At 41.1% G+C, this 16,755-nt stretch overlaps 1 protein-coding gene across 1 annotated transcript; it reads right to left on the reverse strand.

Annotated features, from left to right (window-relative positions):
- Window positions 1-1,906: 1,906 nt before the first annotated feature.
- On the reverse strand, window positions 1,907-10,305 carry tkta (transketolase a). The gene is given in 13 exon segments (XM_056437162.1): window positions 1,907-2,490; window positions 3,174-3,296; window positions 3,657-3,750; window positions 3,894-3,977; window positions 4,064-4,194; window positions 4,681-4,837; window positions 6,262-6,426; window positions 6,565-6,819; window positions 7,009-7,249; window positions 8,078-8,175; window positions 8,299-8,412; window positions 8,519-8,636; window positions 10,029-10,305. Coding segments are annotated over 13 exon segments (1,875 nt in total). The 5' UTR covers window positions 10,136-10,305; the 3' UTR covers window positions 1,907-2,302.
- Window positions 10,306-16,755: the final 6,450 nt, after the last annotated feature.

Raw genomic sequence — 16,755 nt, forward strand, 5'->3', positions numbered from 1 at the left:
ATTTTAATTGTGTATGTTTTCTGTAAGAATTGCCAGCCCATAGCCAGAGATGTAAAGGCCCTCCCTATGACAGAAGAGGTACACATACTTGACAATGAATGTAGCTATGCTTTGTGCCAGACATGTGTTTGTCTAATAGATAATATGTGATTTGTAATCAATTAATAGTGTTATAGTCATTTAAAAAAAGTGAATTATCAATATTTACCCCTAGAACTATTGATGAAATTTGCTCTCTCTCTCTCTCTCTCTTTCTATATATACATATCATATATATATATATACACTATATGATGAAACAACGATCTTGACATGTAAAAAGGGAACAGTGACACTGTCCTTTATTAAAACTAACATTATCTTCTTATTCTCTTTAGATGTTTACTGGGGATTTTGTTTTGCACTTTTCGTTGCCATCCTGAACCTCAATTCATATCATGGTAAAGTTGAGTACTTTACAGCAGATATGCAAATGCTTTTGGAAAATTCTACTTCTGTGGTTACATGTTGTTCTATATTTCAGTCTACACACTATCTTATGGATGTGGAATCATGATGTTTACTCTTAGAGGAGCAGAACGGAAATACAGCCATCTCAGGTTGGGTTTATTAAAAAGATGATTCAAAATTTGAAAATGTTTCCGATAGCTTGACAGCCTTTGTAGCTTCATCATGAATCATGAATTTCTTTGAAATTCTGGTATTTGTATGATCTTTTGGACAGGAACCTGAGAAAGAGACGGCACCCCTGGTGGTAGAAGGAGTTTACAACCGCCACATTTATATCTGTGTGAAACAGATATGTAAGAATTGTATACTAATGTATATGTAGTCATGAATCATGGTTTTGTATTCTTTACTTAGACATTGTTTTAATTAAAAAATTAAAAACATATTCCTGGTATGTATATTTTTTGAACTACACACTCTACACAAATAGACTTAGGTAAAAAGAACAACCTATTGTTTTCAAACAAAGTCAAATGCAGAAGGTATTTATTACATGAAAGTAAGGAACATACAAAATTTCAAGTAACAAAGAAAATGTTTGTTTATGGATTAACTTTAGCATCTGCCACAGCCAGATTCTCCATCAGCACTTGAAGGGCCTTCAGCCCTCCACCTTGTATTAAAAAAGATGAAGTCACTGACGACATAATGCATCGTCACATTGCTGGTCTGGTCCAGTTGTACAGCTAGCACAAATGAACATTGAGGTGTGTAGGTTGATGGTAACATCAAAATCAAGAACAAAAGATACACTGCTGAATAGAAATGATACAACTATTTAAACCACAATGTTTAACTGACCTGAAGATGTGATCTGATGTTTAGAGTGACTGGGTCGTGGAATTCCTGCTCCTGACTGCGCCACTGTCCTGTTGAGTCTCCGCCCACTCCTCCTCCCCACCGCCATCTGCCTGATGGATCGTGGAGGTCTCCATCGTGGAATATGCCTACTATGAACTATTCATACACTCTGTCATATTCATTGAATGTATTTTAACTCTAAATCTGTCCTTCTGTCCACATTACATCTATTGCATCTGTCCATCCTGGAGAGGGATCCTCCTCTGTTGCTCTCCTGAAGGTTTCTTCCCTTTTTTTCTCCCCCTGAAGGGTTATTTGGGAGTTTTTCCTGATCTGATGCGAGGTTTTGGGGCAGGGATGTCTATGTGTACAGATTGTAAAGCACTCCGAGACAAATTTGTAATTTGTGAAATTGGGCTATACAAATAAACTGAATTGAATTGAATTGCTGTTCATGGCCTACATACATTTGTTTGATTGTTTTTATCTCCTCTACTTTCTACAAACAACTACTCGGTTAGCTTATTTCTGACACTATTGTCATCATAAACAACTTTAAAACTAAGCCCCACCCAAGAGCTACATCAGAACAATATAAAAAAAACATTTTCAGTTTAATTAATCAAAGAGCATACAAAACATATGAGAGCATCACACAGTACTCATGTTGAACATGTATTAATGCATTGTTTTATTTGGTGAACATCCACCAAGTTAGTTATGGTCACATTTTGATTACTGAACTGGGTTTATGACAATTAATTTAGGAGTGGGGACAATTGTTTTTGTCTCTGCTCTTGTGTGTGATGGGATGGATGGATGAAAGAAAGAAAGGTAAATGTGGAACTTCTTCAAAGTATACAGCACAACATCACATTACTTCAGTACACACTCATTCACAGTGAAGGAATTTAATGAGCTGGGTGTCAGGTGAATCAAAAACATCGTTTATCTTTATCTGATCAGAGAGGTGGGTGGGGCAGCGATAAAGTTACTTGGCGTTGGTAGAGCTGCTGATCATCTTGTGGACGGCCTGGGTGATGGAGTCACGGTCGATGCCATAGAGCTTGAGCAGCTCTTGTGGTTTACCACTGCGGGGGACATGGGACACAGCCAGACGATGCAAATTGAAGCCAGACTCATTGACCATTGCTGAGGACACGGCCTCCCCGAGGCCACCTGTGGAACAACAATTAATCACATGAGCGACGTGTCGAGAGAAGACAAATCCTCATTGAAGGATGGGATGCACACAATTGCCTCAAAGGCTGTCGATGTTAATTGACAGCTTAAATTAGGCTGTGATACTAAGCATGAAGTCATCACATATAAAGTAAATAGAGAGGACCAGAACATATTACAAACAAGCTAAATCTAAACATGTCCTCCACCACAATAACACTATCTGGTCCAGATGTCCTCTCTGGACCGATGCCAACACTCTTTGTCTGGTCAAATCCGTTCCATCACCCATCCCCTTTCTCTCAACAGGCATAGGGCATGGCTGTTTGTGTTATCTAGGTCACACAGAGCCCCATGGGCACATGCTCGGTTCAGGAAATCTGACAGCACTCTGCCTCTCTTGCTCTTGAACAAACAAAATGCCCCACAATACCAATACGTTGTCTGCAATGAGGGCACGCAACAGTCAGTACGCCTTCTCTCAGCCAATAAGCAAATGCCACCACATTGCGTCTCAGTCGCTGAACCAATGAAAACATGCCACCACTACACACCCGAGGATACGGGCTAATAACAGGGCCCCTGCTACATAATGCTGACAGGCCTGATGCTGTTCGGCTGGTGGTGGTCATACAATATGCAGAAGCTGAACAGTATGAGCAACTTTCATGGAAACCCACCTTCATAGTAGTGGTCTTCCACAGTGAGGATTCGTCCCCTGGTGGCACGTGTGTGGTCAATGATAGTTTTGACATCCAGTGGCTTGATTGTGAAGGGGTCGATGACCCTGACTGAGATCCTCTCTGAAAATTCAGTTCATTCAGTTGAGGGTTATAGTGACAAAGTTCAAATCACAAATGTAGCTTTTAAAGATTTAGATTTGTTTCCACCTCAAAATGCATGCAAGGAAATATTTTACATCAAAGATAAATGTTATTTTGTTCTATACACAGTAATGTTCAGAAGTACAACTGATAACATTATAAGATCCAGCCTTTAACATTTTATGCTAATTCTGATAAACAGTGAATCATCTTTAAATATAGCAAAGGTTATTTAAAATTTTATATTGTATCTATATATGTCTCTGTTAGTTAAGTCATATATTAATTGGTATATATCTTTTATTTTTATTTTCAAAAGGAGAACTTAATGTAGTGTACCTTTCTTTAAATGTTCAGCTGCAGCCATGGCCTCATGCAAAGTCACTCCAGCTGCCACCACCGTCACCTGGTCATCTTTGCTTTGGAACACCACCTGACGAAGAGAAAGGTGTCGTCTTCTGTTTCAGGGTGCAGTGCTGACAATGCTTGATGTTCTCATTTTGTAGCAATAGTTCTCTGTTTTCTTATTTTCCTCACATTACCTCAACAGCTGTGTGAGCACAAACACTGTCTCACCTTAGCTTGTCCAACATGGAAGTCCTCATTGCTGTTATAGATGATGGAGCAGTCGTGGCGGCTGGTTCGGATGTAGCAAACACCCTTTTTTGAAGGGAAACGTGACAATCATCACCGGGAAATTTTGACAGTGAATAGTCTGTTTTGCCAATTTCTAATACTTATAATACCTTTGTGGAAGCAGCCAGTTCCACAGCCTTCTCTGTAGACACGCCGTCACAAGGAGAGAAAATGGTCGCAGTGGGAAGGGCCCTGAACATAGCCACGTCCTCTAGACCCATCATAGAGGGGCCTTCCTCTCCTGTAATACATTATTAATTAAATTAGTACATTTAGTGGATTTCATACGTCCAACATTCATAATCCCCAAATCTATTGACAGGTCAAGTGAGCGGATGCGTGCAAATCCACAGACATAAAGCCAGACTTTGCATGCAGAATACCTGCACTAACAGAGGGACACCTGGTTCCCTGTTGGCAGCTTCCAGGGCAGACAGGAAGGGAGAAAGGGGGAGGAATGAATAGGGCCTACTAGCTGTAAGAGCAAAGGGGGTAAATACAGCAAGGAAAACATAGGATTAGAGGGAAAGTGAGAAAGGATTGAAAAAACTGCACACTCACAAACACACAGAGATTATTCTTTTATACATGTATCACCTGACGGGGATACTGTGAATATGTTCCAACAAAGATGGGTGTTTTGAAATGTCTGGCTTCAGTGTGAGGGGAAAGAAGGTGCGTGAGAGGGGTCCTGGTGTGCCTGGCTCCTCAGCAGCAGGTTACTAACCAGTGGACAAGCCGCAGTGTGAGCCACACAGGTTGATGTTGCTCTCTGAGATGGCTGCCATGCGGAGCTGGTCGTAGGCGCGGGTGAAAAAGGAAGCAAGAGTGCTAGCAAACACAACGTTCCTCTCACGGGCAGCACATCCCATTGCAACACTGACCTGGTAAAGGAACACATTTTTTTCTTAGTACCTATATAAACGCAAAAGAGATATAACGGTTACACATGCTTGATCCCAAAAACATCACAGAGAGGTCCAAATATATGCGGCACAAACCGGATTTAAAAGTGTCTTTGAACCAAAGAGACTTTAAGTCGAAAGTCGATGGGAAGAGTTTTCTCCAAAGCTGCGGACCTTATTTTACCATCTATGTGGAATCAGTGGCATACCTCCTCGTCCAAATAATTTCCTTTGTCCTGTTTCTCTGCCCCAACCCCCCACATCCCCAACCCTTCTTCCCTTGCTTCTGCAAAAACAACAACTAAGCATCTATGAAAGGGCAAAGGTGACGTTAGATCAATTCTTATAGATACAATCAAAGAAAGAAAACTACATCTATAAAGCCTAAATTTAAACTAGCAGATGTTTAATCTAAACCTAAGAAAACCTCATTCATGTATATAATAACAGCACATTTATCTGTGTTTAATTGTGTAGTGTCAAAAGTACAATAATTACTAATATTATCTCTTTGTAATAATGATGTACTTTTTATTTATCTTATTTCTATTAAGCCTAGAGCTTTCACCATTCAACGTTTGACTTTTCTCATGCATTCAGCCAGATCGTCCCACCCTCTGCGCTGATTAATATTTTACTTCTGACTACACTTGTCACGACTGCTTATCATCATACACATGCCTGACCTACATTGGGGTTGGCTGCTGCTGGAGCGAAGAGCAAAGGAATTAATGTCTGATCGCCCCGCTCCAAATTATTAATCTCCGATAAAATATTGACGGAGGCAGAAGAAGGGGGGCTGTCAGCAGCAGCCACAATGGCTATAACACGGTAAAGTTATAATCATCAGACTGACAGCTGTGAGATGTAAGTTTACTCATATCCAATCAGTGATGAGAACGAGCGATTTACGCAGCCAGCAAAATCCCCACATTAAAGAGAGAGAGGAGGTTTTATTTGTGGTTTCAAATAAGCTTTAAGGAAAAAAACAAGAGAGCGATAGACAAAAAATAGCTAAATAAATGTCTCAAATCAAAAAATCTTTAGTTGGACATCATTTATTTAAAAAAAAAAAAAGTTTGACATACTAAAAAAAAATGTAAAACAACTTTTTTTTAAAGTATTTGCACCTTTTACTCATTTTTGCAAGGACAGTTTACACAAAAATAATTAAACGAAGAAAATGGCATTTTGGTTATCAAATGATTGACAGTATTTGGACGAAAACTCTTGTCAGAACTTGAGGACATTAACTATGGTTTTGTGCAGAGGGGAAAAGTATTGAGTCCTTGTGGCCAAAAATCTTTGAGTTTTAGAAGTCTGTAAATCTTTGTAAAATCAGCTTAAAGTCTGTAAATCTTTGTAAAATCAGCTAAATTCTGTAGATTCGTGAGGGATCGTACCATGTTCTGCTGAGCGATGTAGCACTCCACAAAGCGGTTGGGATGCTCATTTTTAAAGATCTCTGAGTAGGTGAGGTTGTTAGTGTCTCCATCCAGGGCCACAACACGTTCATTGTAGCGGCCTAATTTGGCCAACGCCATCCCATATGCCTTTCGTGTGGCAATCTATAAAGACAAAGAGGCCAAACATATCAATAATTAACAAAGGTTGTTGGTTCATCTGTATAGAGAATTTGATTATTTGCTTCTGTGGTTTATGTCGACACTGTGTGAACACACTGTTCTTGTGAGCGTGTAACACACCTTTTCCCCATCCTTGTAGCTGGGCGCGCTCGGCATCCTGATGTTCCCCAGGCTGACCGGTGGGGAGTCCTCTGTGGGAGCAGGAGGGTACAGGCGCTTGCTGCTGTTCATGATGCGGCTCTGCAGATCCTTCATAACCATCTCCGTCCGTCCAGATGCGCGCAAACCAGTGTCATCCTCTGCAGCTGAAACCACACGGCATCACATTGGTATCGTTAACGACATTGTAGAAACAGACATGCCTTGCGTAATGTGCTGGAGTGTGGCGCTTTCAGATGGAGAGTGAAAAGTGACGGACAGTTACCAAATTCTTTTTATGATGCGATCTACCAATACTACGCCGCGATCGACTGGCAGGTCGCCGCGATCGACCGGTCGATCGCGATCGACGTATTGAGCACCCCTGTTCTAGATAATCATCCAAACAGTATAGAGTGCATTGACACTATCATCCTCTACTGCCACGTGGAATGTCAGAGTTATGCATTATTACCCGAAAGCTTCACAGTGTTTTCGATATTTCTCTACATGATGCTGCAGTGGTGCAGAGTCACTTTGGCCCAGGCGGTTGATGTCCATGATGGCCACGAGGTTGTCAAGCTGGTAGTAAGAGGCGAACGACATGGCCTCCCAGACGGCACCCTCTGACATCTCGCCATCCCCCAGCAGGCAGTGCACACGATAACTGAGTCAGAAAATATGGTGAGATTATGCGATTAGTGCGAGTGTCTTTGTGTTTGTGTATATGTGTGTGTGTCGTGTACGGACAGATGAGGGTGGGGTGCAAATCTCACAACATTTTTCTCTGACACTATACCAGTTAGACTGATTCTCTTTCCATTATCTGACAGTTGGGATGGTAACCAGCTGTGACTTGATAAAAGCTTCCTGAGTAAGGTGACCTTACCAAGATTCACACCTGCCTCTGAAACATGTCTTCCATAAGAATCCCACAGTCTTAAATGGGACAAATCATCCTCTTATTTATTCACAAGAATAACAGTTTTTTCTGGCTTTTATTATTATATATTATTATTGTTGACATAGCGTCATATGGGTCAAATATTACCCCGCCAGAACAAAGGAACTAATAATGAAGGAAAATTGAATCATCATTGACACCAAATTAGAGCAATAGACTGAAAATGTATATGGTTGAGAAGAACATGCCTGAATTTGAATCTGAGATTATGTCAGCTTGGATGGTAAAAATAAGTGTGATATGACTGCTGGGCATGTGATTATTAGAGCAGAATAATCATGAGAGCAGAGCATGTAGCTGCAGAACACACCCACAGAATCTGGAAATTCCCAATAACTTAACACTCGAGAGAACTACAAAGGGGACCTAAACTAAGATAACACTAAAGAAAATGTGTACATCGACATACTACATTGCTGAGTCAGTGTGTGTTTATCAATGGCAAGAGATTTTTAAATGCATGCATGCAAGAAATTAAAAATGCAAATGTACCAGAAAAATGTGTATGTGTCCAAATGTAGAAAAGATTACCTGGACTTGTCAAAGTATTTCCCTGTGTAAGCCATTCCACAGGCCACACCAAGGCCCTGCCCCAAGGAGCCAGTGGCTACGTCCACAATTTGCTGCTTCTGAAATAAACACACACAAACACACAGACACACACACATCAACGTGTTGTTAAAGAAAGCTGGAACACTGTTTGTGCTGCCTGAGCTGCTTCACAAGGTGTGGGGCAGTATGTGCCAGCTTACAGGGGTGGGGTGGCCCTCCAGGGCACAGTCAACCTGGCACAAAGTGAGGAGCTCGCTCTCCTTCAGGAAGCCTGTTTCCACCCACATGGAGTACAGGGCCGGAGCAGCGTGACCCTGTGGAGGAAAAAACAATCACAAATCAACATTATCTTTGTCATAGTACACTGAAGTTCAAGGAAAAGTTATAATTCCCTGGGACTATGAAACAACCGACTCTCACCTTGGACAGGACTAGGCGATCGCTGTTGAAGTTCCTCGGGTTTTCGGGGCGATACTTCATGGTGTGGAAGTAAAGCACGGACATGATCTCCGCCACGCTGCAGCATGATGTGGGGTGTCTGTAGGACGGAGACGACAGTGCTGCTCTGTCAGACATGAATACATCAACATGCACACAGGAACGTACAGCAGCCTGTTGAGTGCCCTTACTCAAAGGCACTCAACACATTCGATAGGGAACTAGTTGCAAAGGCAAGACAATGAAAACACTATTTGCTTTTATGGACAATTATTACTTTCAGCCAATAAAATGAACCAATTCACTATAGTGGGCCCTCCAGTGCCAGTAGTGGAAGTATTTTTGGTGCGCTGATATCTATGTCTGGTTATTAGCTTTCCCCACAAATAAAGGTATTTGAGTATTTAACACAATAATGTACACATATGAATAATAAACACATCCAAATGTTATCTGGCATTTAAATGCAGCCAGTACTCATTACTATTAATAAGCTCAATATATAAGGTGAAGGAACACTTTTTAAAATATTTGTCAGTGTTTCTCTCTGTTCCCATTGACCACTGCAGAACTGTGGAATGGGGAGTTGGGCTCTAATACGATAATCCTCTTCACTCTTTAATAGAGGACAATATTGGGCTTCACACAGGTGTGAATAATAATAATCAACATTATTCTACTATTCTCTAAAGAGACATTTGAATGTTGTGACATATATTGAATATTGTAACAGCAGCTAGCTATAAGAGGACATGATATACAAGACTTCAGTTTAACAATTACAATTCTTAAGCCCTTTTATTACAGCAGCATGTAACGCTCCATTTGCAACATACAATCCACCCGGCATTGCACATGATGGTCTATTGTGCTATGCCGCTTGTGGGTATTTGACCTCTTTGAAGCGCAAAATATAAGATAATATTTATCCTGCAAGCGAAGTGAATAAAAGATTTTGAAATGCGACCAAAGATCGTTTACAATTTAAGTTCTTCTCAAGAATATAAAAATGTGATTATCATAAAAAAAAGTATTTACTTTTAATGTCAGCTGTAATTAGAATGTATTATCCCTGTGTATGAAATCAACTCTTTGCTCAAAAGGATAAACTGATGCAATGTGTTGTATATTTTATATACCATGTATATTTTCCATAAAGCAAAACATTTAAATGGTGGAGCGAAGATATACTTTATTGAATTTATTGAATGATAAGGGATTCAGAGCTCATCTTATCAAACAACATTTATGGATGTCGAAATGATTCTGCATGTCGACCAAACGAGGAGAACAAAGGCAGGACATGCTGTTCCTTTTGCCTTTTTACTGGCATGTCTGTTTGTGCATTGTACACGTCTGTGTGTAATTTACTAGATGTGACCGCTGCTGTTCAATGTATGAATGCTGCAAATAAATATTCAGTGTGCATTATGTTTTGCATTGCATTCACAGAATTTAAGCTCCTGTCTGAGAATCAGTGGAGGCAACTCACCCGCTGCCTGCTGCAGTTGTTGCCTTGATGGAGTTGATTCGGAGGCGGTTGGCGATGTTCCTCAGCGCCTGCACTGTCTGCTGGTCAGGTTTGTGGTAATCCTCCATGAAGGCAAAATGTTGAGTTTCCTCAGCACCAAAAAAAGTGAACCAACTACAGTCCTGTGATGAGTTTGTGTGTTTTTTATGTTTTTATGTGAGAGTGAGGGTTGCCTGAGAACAGCACCTGTGTGTGTGAGAGAGAGGCCCAGAGAGAAAGAGAGAGAGAGTGGAAGAGAAGCGAGATTTATCCTGTCTCGCATGCAGACACATAGATGCACAAGGACGCACTGCACACACACACACACACACACACACACACACACACACACACACAGAGGAGGAGAGGAGGGGGAATCCAATGACATAAGCTGGGTGTTGCTGCTGAAATTGAATGTCAGTCATTTCATTGGCTCCTCTGTGACTGTGATGGTGGAGGCGTGTCTCCGCAAGATGTACATGAGTGTGTTTGTAAGGAGAGGCTGGATAATTGGGAGGAGGGGGGGGGGGGGATTTGAAGCATCTCACCCTGATTTACTTTGGCATTAGCTACTGTCTAAACTAATAAGTCAGATCTTGATGGTAGGTGTGAATGTGTGTGAATGGTTGCCTGTCTCTACGTGTCAGCCTTGTGATCAAATGGTGACCTGTCCAGTAGGCCCCGCCTCTCGCCCAACATCAGCTGGCATTGCCTCCAGCCCCCTGTGAGACTAAGGAAATAATGGCGTATAGCTAAAAGATGGATGTTTGGTTGTTCTTTGTTATTCATCCTAGTCTAATCCCAGTCTAATTTTCAAAGCATTGTTTGCCCTAATTTGCTTTTGCTGGAAAAAGTAATATGATCGTAAAGACGACCGATGTGAGTAACAAAGGTTGAATTAATGAGAGAAAAACAGAGAAAGACAGAACAAAAGGCAGAATGTGAGAGAGGGAGCAAAATATTTTTTCTTATATCAAATCACCATCCACAAAATATACAAAACATTTTGGAATTTCTCCACATAAATCAACTTCTGGTCGCCATGCTGATGATAATTGAGACACAGAGCATGATGGCTACTGTAGCCCCTTCATCATAAACAATTCATCAGTAACCACACACACACAATTAATGTTCAACAGCTGCTCTAAAGTCTGGTGGTGCGGCAGCTGATACTTCTGTAACATTTGAAAGACGGCAGCCGGGTGAAGAGACTGTGGCTTGTTGGTTATTGTTGGTTATAGTACACAATGCAGTTGTATACTAAAAGATGGAACAACATAGTATACTGTATGTTGTAGTGTGAGGCCTATACCTGTATAGTGTTTAAAATGTTATGCAACTGAGATAATGTCTTACAGGTAATGTTCCGACTTTTTTCACACATTAATTACAGTATTGTTCTACGAGAGTGTCACTTACAAGTGTAACAACACTTAAATCAACATACTTACTTTTCAAGACAGCTCTTAAACTTTTCTTGCATCATGGTAAAATTCTTTAAAAATATAATGGATTACGTTTTTAATTTCAAAACACTTCAAATATGCTTGTTTGACGTAAAAAGACTTGTGTGGGCTTGACCCACCTTCTCTAAATACATTCACGAAACTAGAACGAGCACTCGGTAGAGCGCATACTTCGCATATCACAAGATTGGGCATTGAATTATGAACATTTTGGCATTAGTTGCATGCCAATTGGATACAAATTGACCGCGCTATGGTAAAAAGAAAATTTTGACCTTTTCATGACCTTTGACCCGATCGATCCCAAAATCTTATCAAATGGTCCCCGGATAATAACCAATCATCCCACCAAATTTCACGCGATTCAAGAAGATGTTGACCTTTTTCATGACCTTGACCTTTGACCCGATCGATCCCAAAATCTAATCACATGGTCCCCGGCTAATAACCAATCATCCCACCAAATTTGATGCGATTCGGTTTACTACTTTTTGACTTATGTGAATAACACGCACGCACGCATACAAATACACGGCGATCAAAACATTACCTTCCGCATTTTCAATGCGAAGGTAACAAAGGGCCGAATGGCATCAGAACCGTCACTAGAGGGGACTGTGAGGTGCCACATATGCGCAGCACATGTAGACAAAGTGTGCCATCAGGGAAGTGAATGTTGGAATGGCTTCTCTTGTGCAATAAGCAGGCACGTGCACAGACATTTTAGGGGGCAGGTGCTCAAACCAAAAAAAAGGGCACCCATTGGCAAAATGATTTTTCTATTGATCACTGTAACTTGAAGTGAGCAAGTAATTGGTTGTTACGAAACACCTGCAACACATTGTGTCGTGAGAGCTGAAGACATGAGCGCCGCGGAGCATGTCGAGGCGAAATTCTCACAATAACTCAAATAAATGCCCCGACAGATATCTAAACACATTTGGGGGGAATTGATGACAGAGAGAGTAAGTGTTATTCTTAAACACTGATTAATGAAGAAAAAATTTGTCTACGTCCCTGGGAAATAAATCTTGAGCCGGAGATGTGCCAGTTGTCGATTTACAATATCCAATTCTGATGTTCAGTTGTGTCTATTCCCCAAGACATGTGGTATAATAGGTTGCCCGAACTCAAAGAAGAAGAACAACTCATGTTGTCATTTAATTTCTGGATATATTGTACTTGTGTGATACTGGGTATTGACTCTGTGCAGGTGTGTCTACATACAGATGTTCCAGATGTATGTATGTATGTGTGTGCGTGTGTGTGTGTGTGTGTGTGTACGTCTGGGTCGGCGAAATGAGGTGACCTCTTTGTATGTATTGTTTATGTATTTAATGTCCTGTACTCTAGTGTATACATGTGGGAGGGGTGGGGGAGTGGGTTTGTTTTCTGATATTTCAACAAAAGGATGATAAACAATGGAAATATCAGTTAATGTTTACTGTGTTATGTACCTGTTAATATTTCCAAATAAAAGAATACATTATTTGTTTAAAGAAGAAGAACAAATGGACTGAAGACTTTACGAAAAAGGTAATGGAAAGTAATCATTTGACCTCTCTAACAGTTTCAAGAAGTTGAGAGGGGAAACGTATAGCTGTCAAATAAATGTTCGTAAGTATAAATTAATAAAAGTTTAGTCGGAAGACCATACACCTGCAAGCCTGCGTCATCTATTTCTCATCCATCTGCCAAGTACAATCTGGTGCAGTGCATCAAATGGTGACATTTGTTTTAACTACATGGTCCTTCTGAAATAATAAGATTATAATATATAATATAATATATTTCATCTAGCATACAGTTTGGCTTTACAGCTCATACAGCTACTGAATAGCAACAGTAACTGAGAAATAATAATATAATAATAATAATACTTATAATAATACTACTAGCCTACTCATAATAAAAATTAAAATAATAATAACTCGTATGAATCAAATATATATTTTAAAAATATGGGGGAAATAAATAATGCCTCTCTGTATTGCTCAATCGCACGCACGCACGTCAGTCAATGCCATGGAAACCGGACCGAGGGTATTTAAGGCCGCGGACGTTCTGATTCGGCCCTTTGCACTTTGGACTTTGACATGAGCGGACCTGTGAACCCTCCTGTGAACCCAGACCTGTGAAGGAAACTCTGAGACTTTTGCACTGCTTAAGACTTTTTGTTGGAAACAAAACTTGTTGGCGAACAGAACTACACGAGATCCGGACTACGAGAGACCTGAGACCCTGAGGAAGGCCCTCCGACGACCGAGAACCGAGGACGAGCCCCTGCTGAAGCGACCGGGCTGTGATTTGGACTATAAGGTAAGACCATTTCTACATTTAATTTTGCATTTCTATTATTAACGTATCCCCTTAAATCCATAAAAGTGTTCTCAGTTTAGAAATCAGTGAAACCTTTTAAGTTTTAACGTCAGTCGATGATTCGTCGTGTAAAATGAGATTTGAGCTGCAGAATGTCTTGAAAATGTCAGGAGATGTGCGGAATGTGTTGACAATTAGTGCAACGCCTCGAAACCCCTTTTATTTTTGTTTTAAGGCATCAAAACGTCGACATTTAACTTTGAAATTACAGAAAAAAGATGGCGCCTGAACCATTTTTATAGAATTCTCAAATATACCCTGTAAAATGCATAAACTCGGCACCATGGTAACCATGGGGAACGCGCGGGCCGCCTGACCTGAGCTGCGCGTGACCCTGAGCTGCTCTGTTGTGACCGTTGAAACGGGCCTTATTGTACACACGTCTGCTCCTTTTACTTTATCATATGAAAGTGATTTATTTAACATTAAAATGCTCTGTGCTCGTTGTCGCGGTGCTTTGCTTGTTAAGTAGAGTTAACTGATGGGAGTGCACGAGCGCGCGCTGCCTCCAGCATCTCGTCCTCGCGCTCTGAGATGCACCTCGTGAAGTGGAGAATAATGAGTGAGATCTGTAGCCGTATACCATAAAGTTCGCATGGACCTGTTTTTGGGGTCCTTAACTCAGAGCTATCGGTCCAAAACGTTTGAGCTTGAACCCTCCGGTTGACCGGAGCTGTGAGGCGAACTCCTCGAGCTGTTGACCGCTAGCTGAAAGTTATCCTTGAATCTCGTTCTAGTTTCTGACTTCCTCTTCCGCGGACCTCCGACAAGCCTGAGAATGGAGGACCACGCGTACGCGCTGCGCGGAGGTAAGTTTTATATTTATATTTAGCATTTTTGTTATTGATTCTTACCTTAAAACCATTTAAAACGTTCTCAGTTGAGAAATCAGTGAAACCTTTTGAGTTTATAGTTGAACAGTTCACAATGTCAAGGGGCCTGTTTGAAAAATACAGATGTGGTGGAGGTTTCTCCTGTAAAATGATTATTTGAGGACCGGAATGTCTTAAAAGTCGCTGGATATCTGTGGTATGTGTTAACTATTAGTGAAGGGGATTTAAAACAGTGTTATTTTATTTAGAGGCTATCAAATATGACAGATTTTACCTTGACATTTCTGAAAAAAGATATTCTTAATACTGAAATAGAATCATCCGTCAGTGTGACGGCATCGCACCAGGTGTGTTAGAGACGCATCTGATTGTGAGAATGAGTTGGTTTGTTTTGACTGTTTGACTGAAACGTCACTTATTCAACAAACATCTGCCCCTTTTACTTAATACTATCCCATGAACTATTTCTTTAACAATTAACCCTCCTGTCGCACAATTAAAGGTTTATAAAGGGGAAAGTGAGAAGATATGAAACATTGTTTAGTCTGGAAGGTGTGGCTCACGAGTCTAAACAGTTGTATATTGACCTGCTAACTGATAGATTAGCAGCTGGAATCTGAATCTGAATCTATTATTGCTCAATGTAATCCAGAACTGTTTTATTGAATGAAGAATCCTTAAATGTTTCCCTTCAGCTGGTGGCGACTACGATGGAGCTCCTGGCCTCCCTACGGCCATCAGGTTAGTCGAGGAAGATAACATTGCGGACATTAGGCTTCATAATGCGCGTGTGTCTTTGTTGCGTGTCTTGGCCCTTTTACCACCAGACGTGCTCCGGCGCCGACTCCGACACCCAGACATCCGACTCCGATTCCGCCAGCTCCGCCAGATCGCCCGACTCCGCCAGAGACTGGCCCGCAGGTAAGTTATCAGGTTAGTGATACACTTGTCCCTTAAAACTTACACTACACTGTTTAAAGTACTGTTATTGGTTTGTATGTGCACTTTATTTTATATTCTACTGTAAATGTCATGTTACAATTCTTGCACTTTGTTGATTGTTGATTGTTGAATGTTATTGTCTAATGTTGCACCACCCGCCATGACACATTCCTTGTATGTGAAAACATCCTTTGCAATAGATAGATAGATAGATAGTGTAACACCCTGTTCCGTTTCGCCTGTGTTCCGTGTCTCCTGTGTCTTCTCTGTCTTAATTGTTTAATTCCCTGCACCTGCCCTCAGCCACTCTTGTCTCGTTAGTCTGATGTCGTACACCTGTTTCCCCCCCTATATATTGTGTCAGTCTTTCCCTTGTCTGCTGTCCGTTTGTCGTCTATGGTTCCGTGTCCTTTTCCTGTCGTCCTGTCCGTGTTCCTGATCCTGCCTGCCTGCCTGCCTGACCCTTTTGGACCTCGTTTATTTTGCAACTGTTTTGCCTCATTAAAGAGTGCGTTTTGTTATTTATATTTCGTCCAGCCTGTCTCTCTGCGCCTGAGCCTCACCCCGTTACACTCCCTGTGACAGATAGATAGAGCGATGAACAGATACTTTATTCATCCACAGGGGGAAATTTGGTTATAGAAGCAAGGTTACAGAGTAAACGCACAATATATACAATAAAATAGCAGAGCAGGAAATATTCAAATTAAGAAAATTAGATTATAAAGAAAATGGAAAGTCTATCGTGTAAATACAGTGAAAGGGTTATTGATCAATTTAAGGAGGATATGGTCAGAGGTGATTTATTATAAAGTCTTATAGCAGTTGGCAGGAATGTTCTCCCGTATCTGTCCTTTGGTATTCCTGTCCTCTCACCCTCTCTTTAGCTGTGGAACGTCCTGAAGCAGCTCCGGCCCCAGCCCCCCAGAAACCAGAAGAGTCTCCCAGGAGGAGCCCGACTGCCCGGCAGGACTGATAAAGTTCCAACCAGCCTTCCCTCGCGCCTGGCGGGGGAAGGCTGGTTGGCGTGGTTCTACTTTTTTATTTAGGTATCGATTGCTGTGACACAGAAGAGTCTACCAGGAT

This window comes from Pseudoliparis swirei, chromosome 18 (assembly GCF_029220125.1).
Source record: "Pseudoliparis swirei isolate HS2019 ecotype Mariana Trench chromosome 18, NWPU_hadal_v1, whole genome shotgun sequence".
Taxonomy (NCBI): Eukaryota; Metazoa; Chordata; class Actinopteri; order Perciformes; family Liparidae; genus Pseudoliparis; species Pseudoliparis swirei.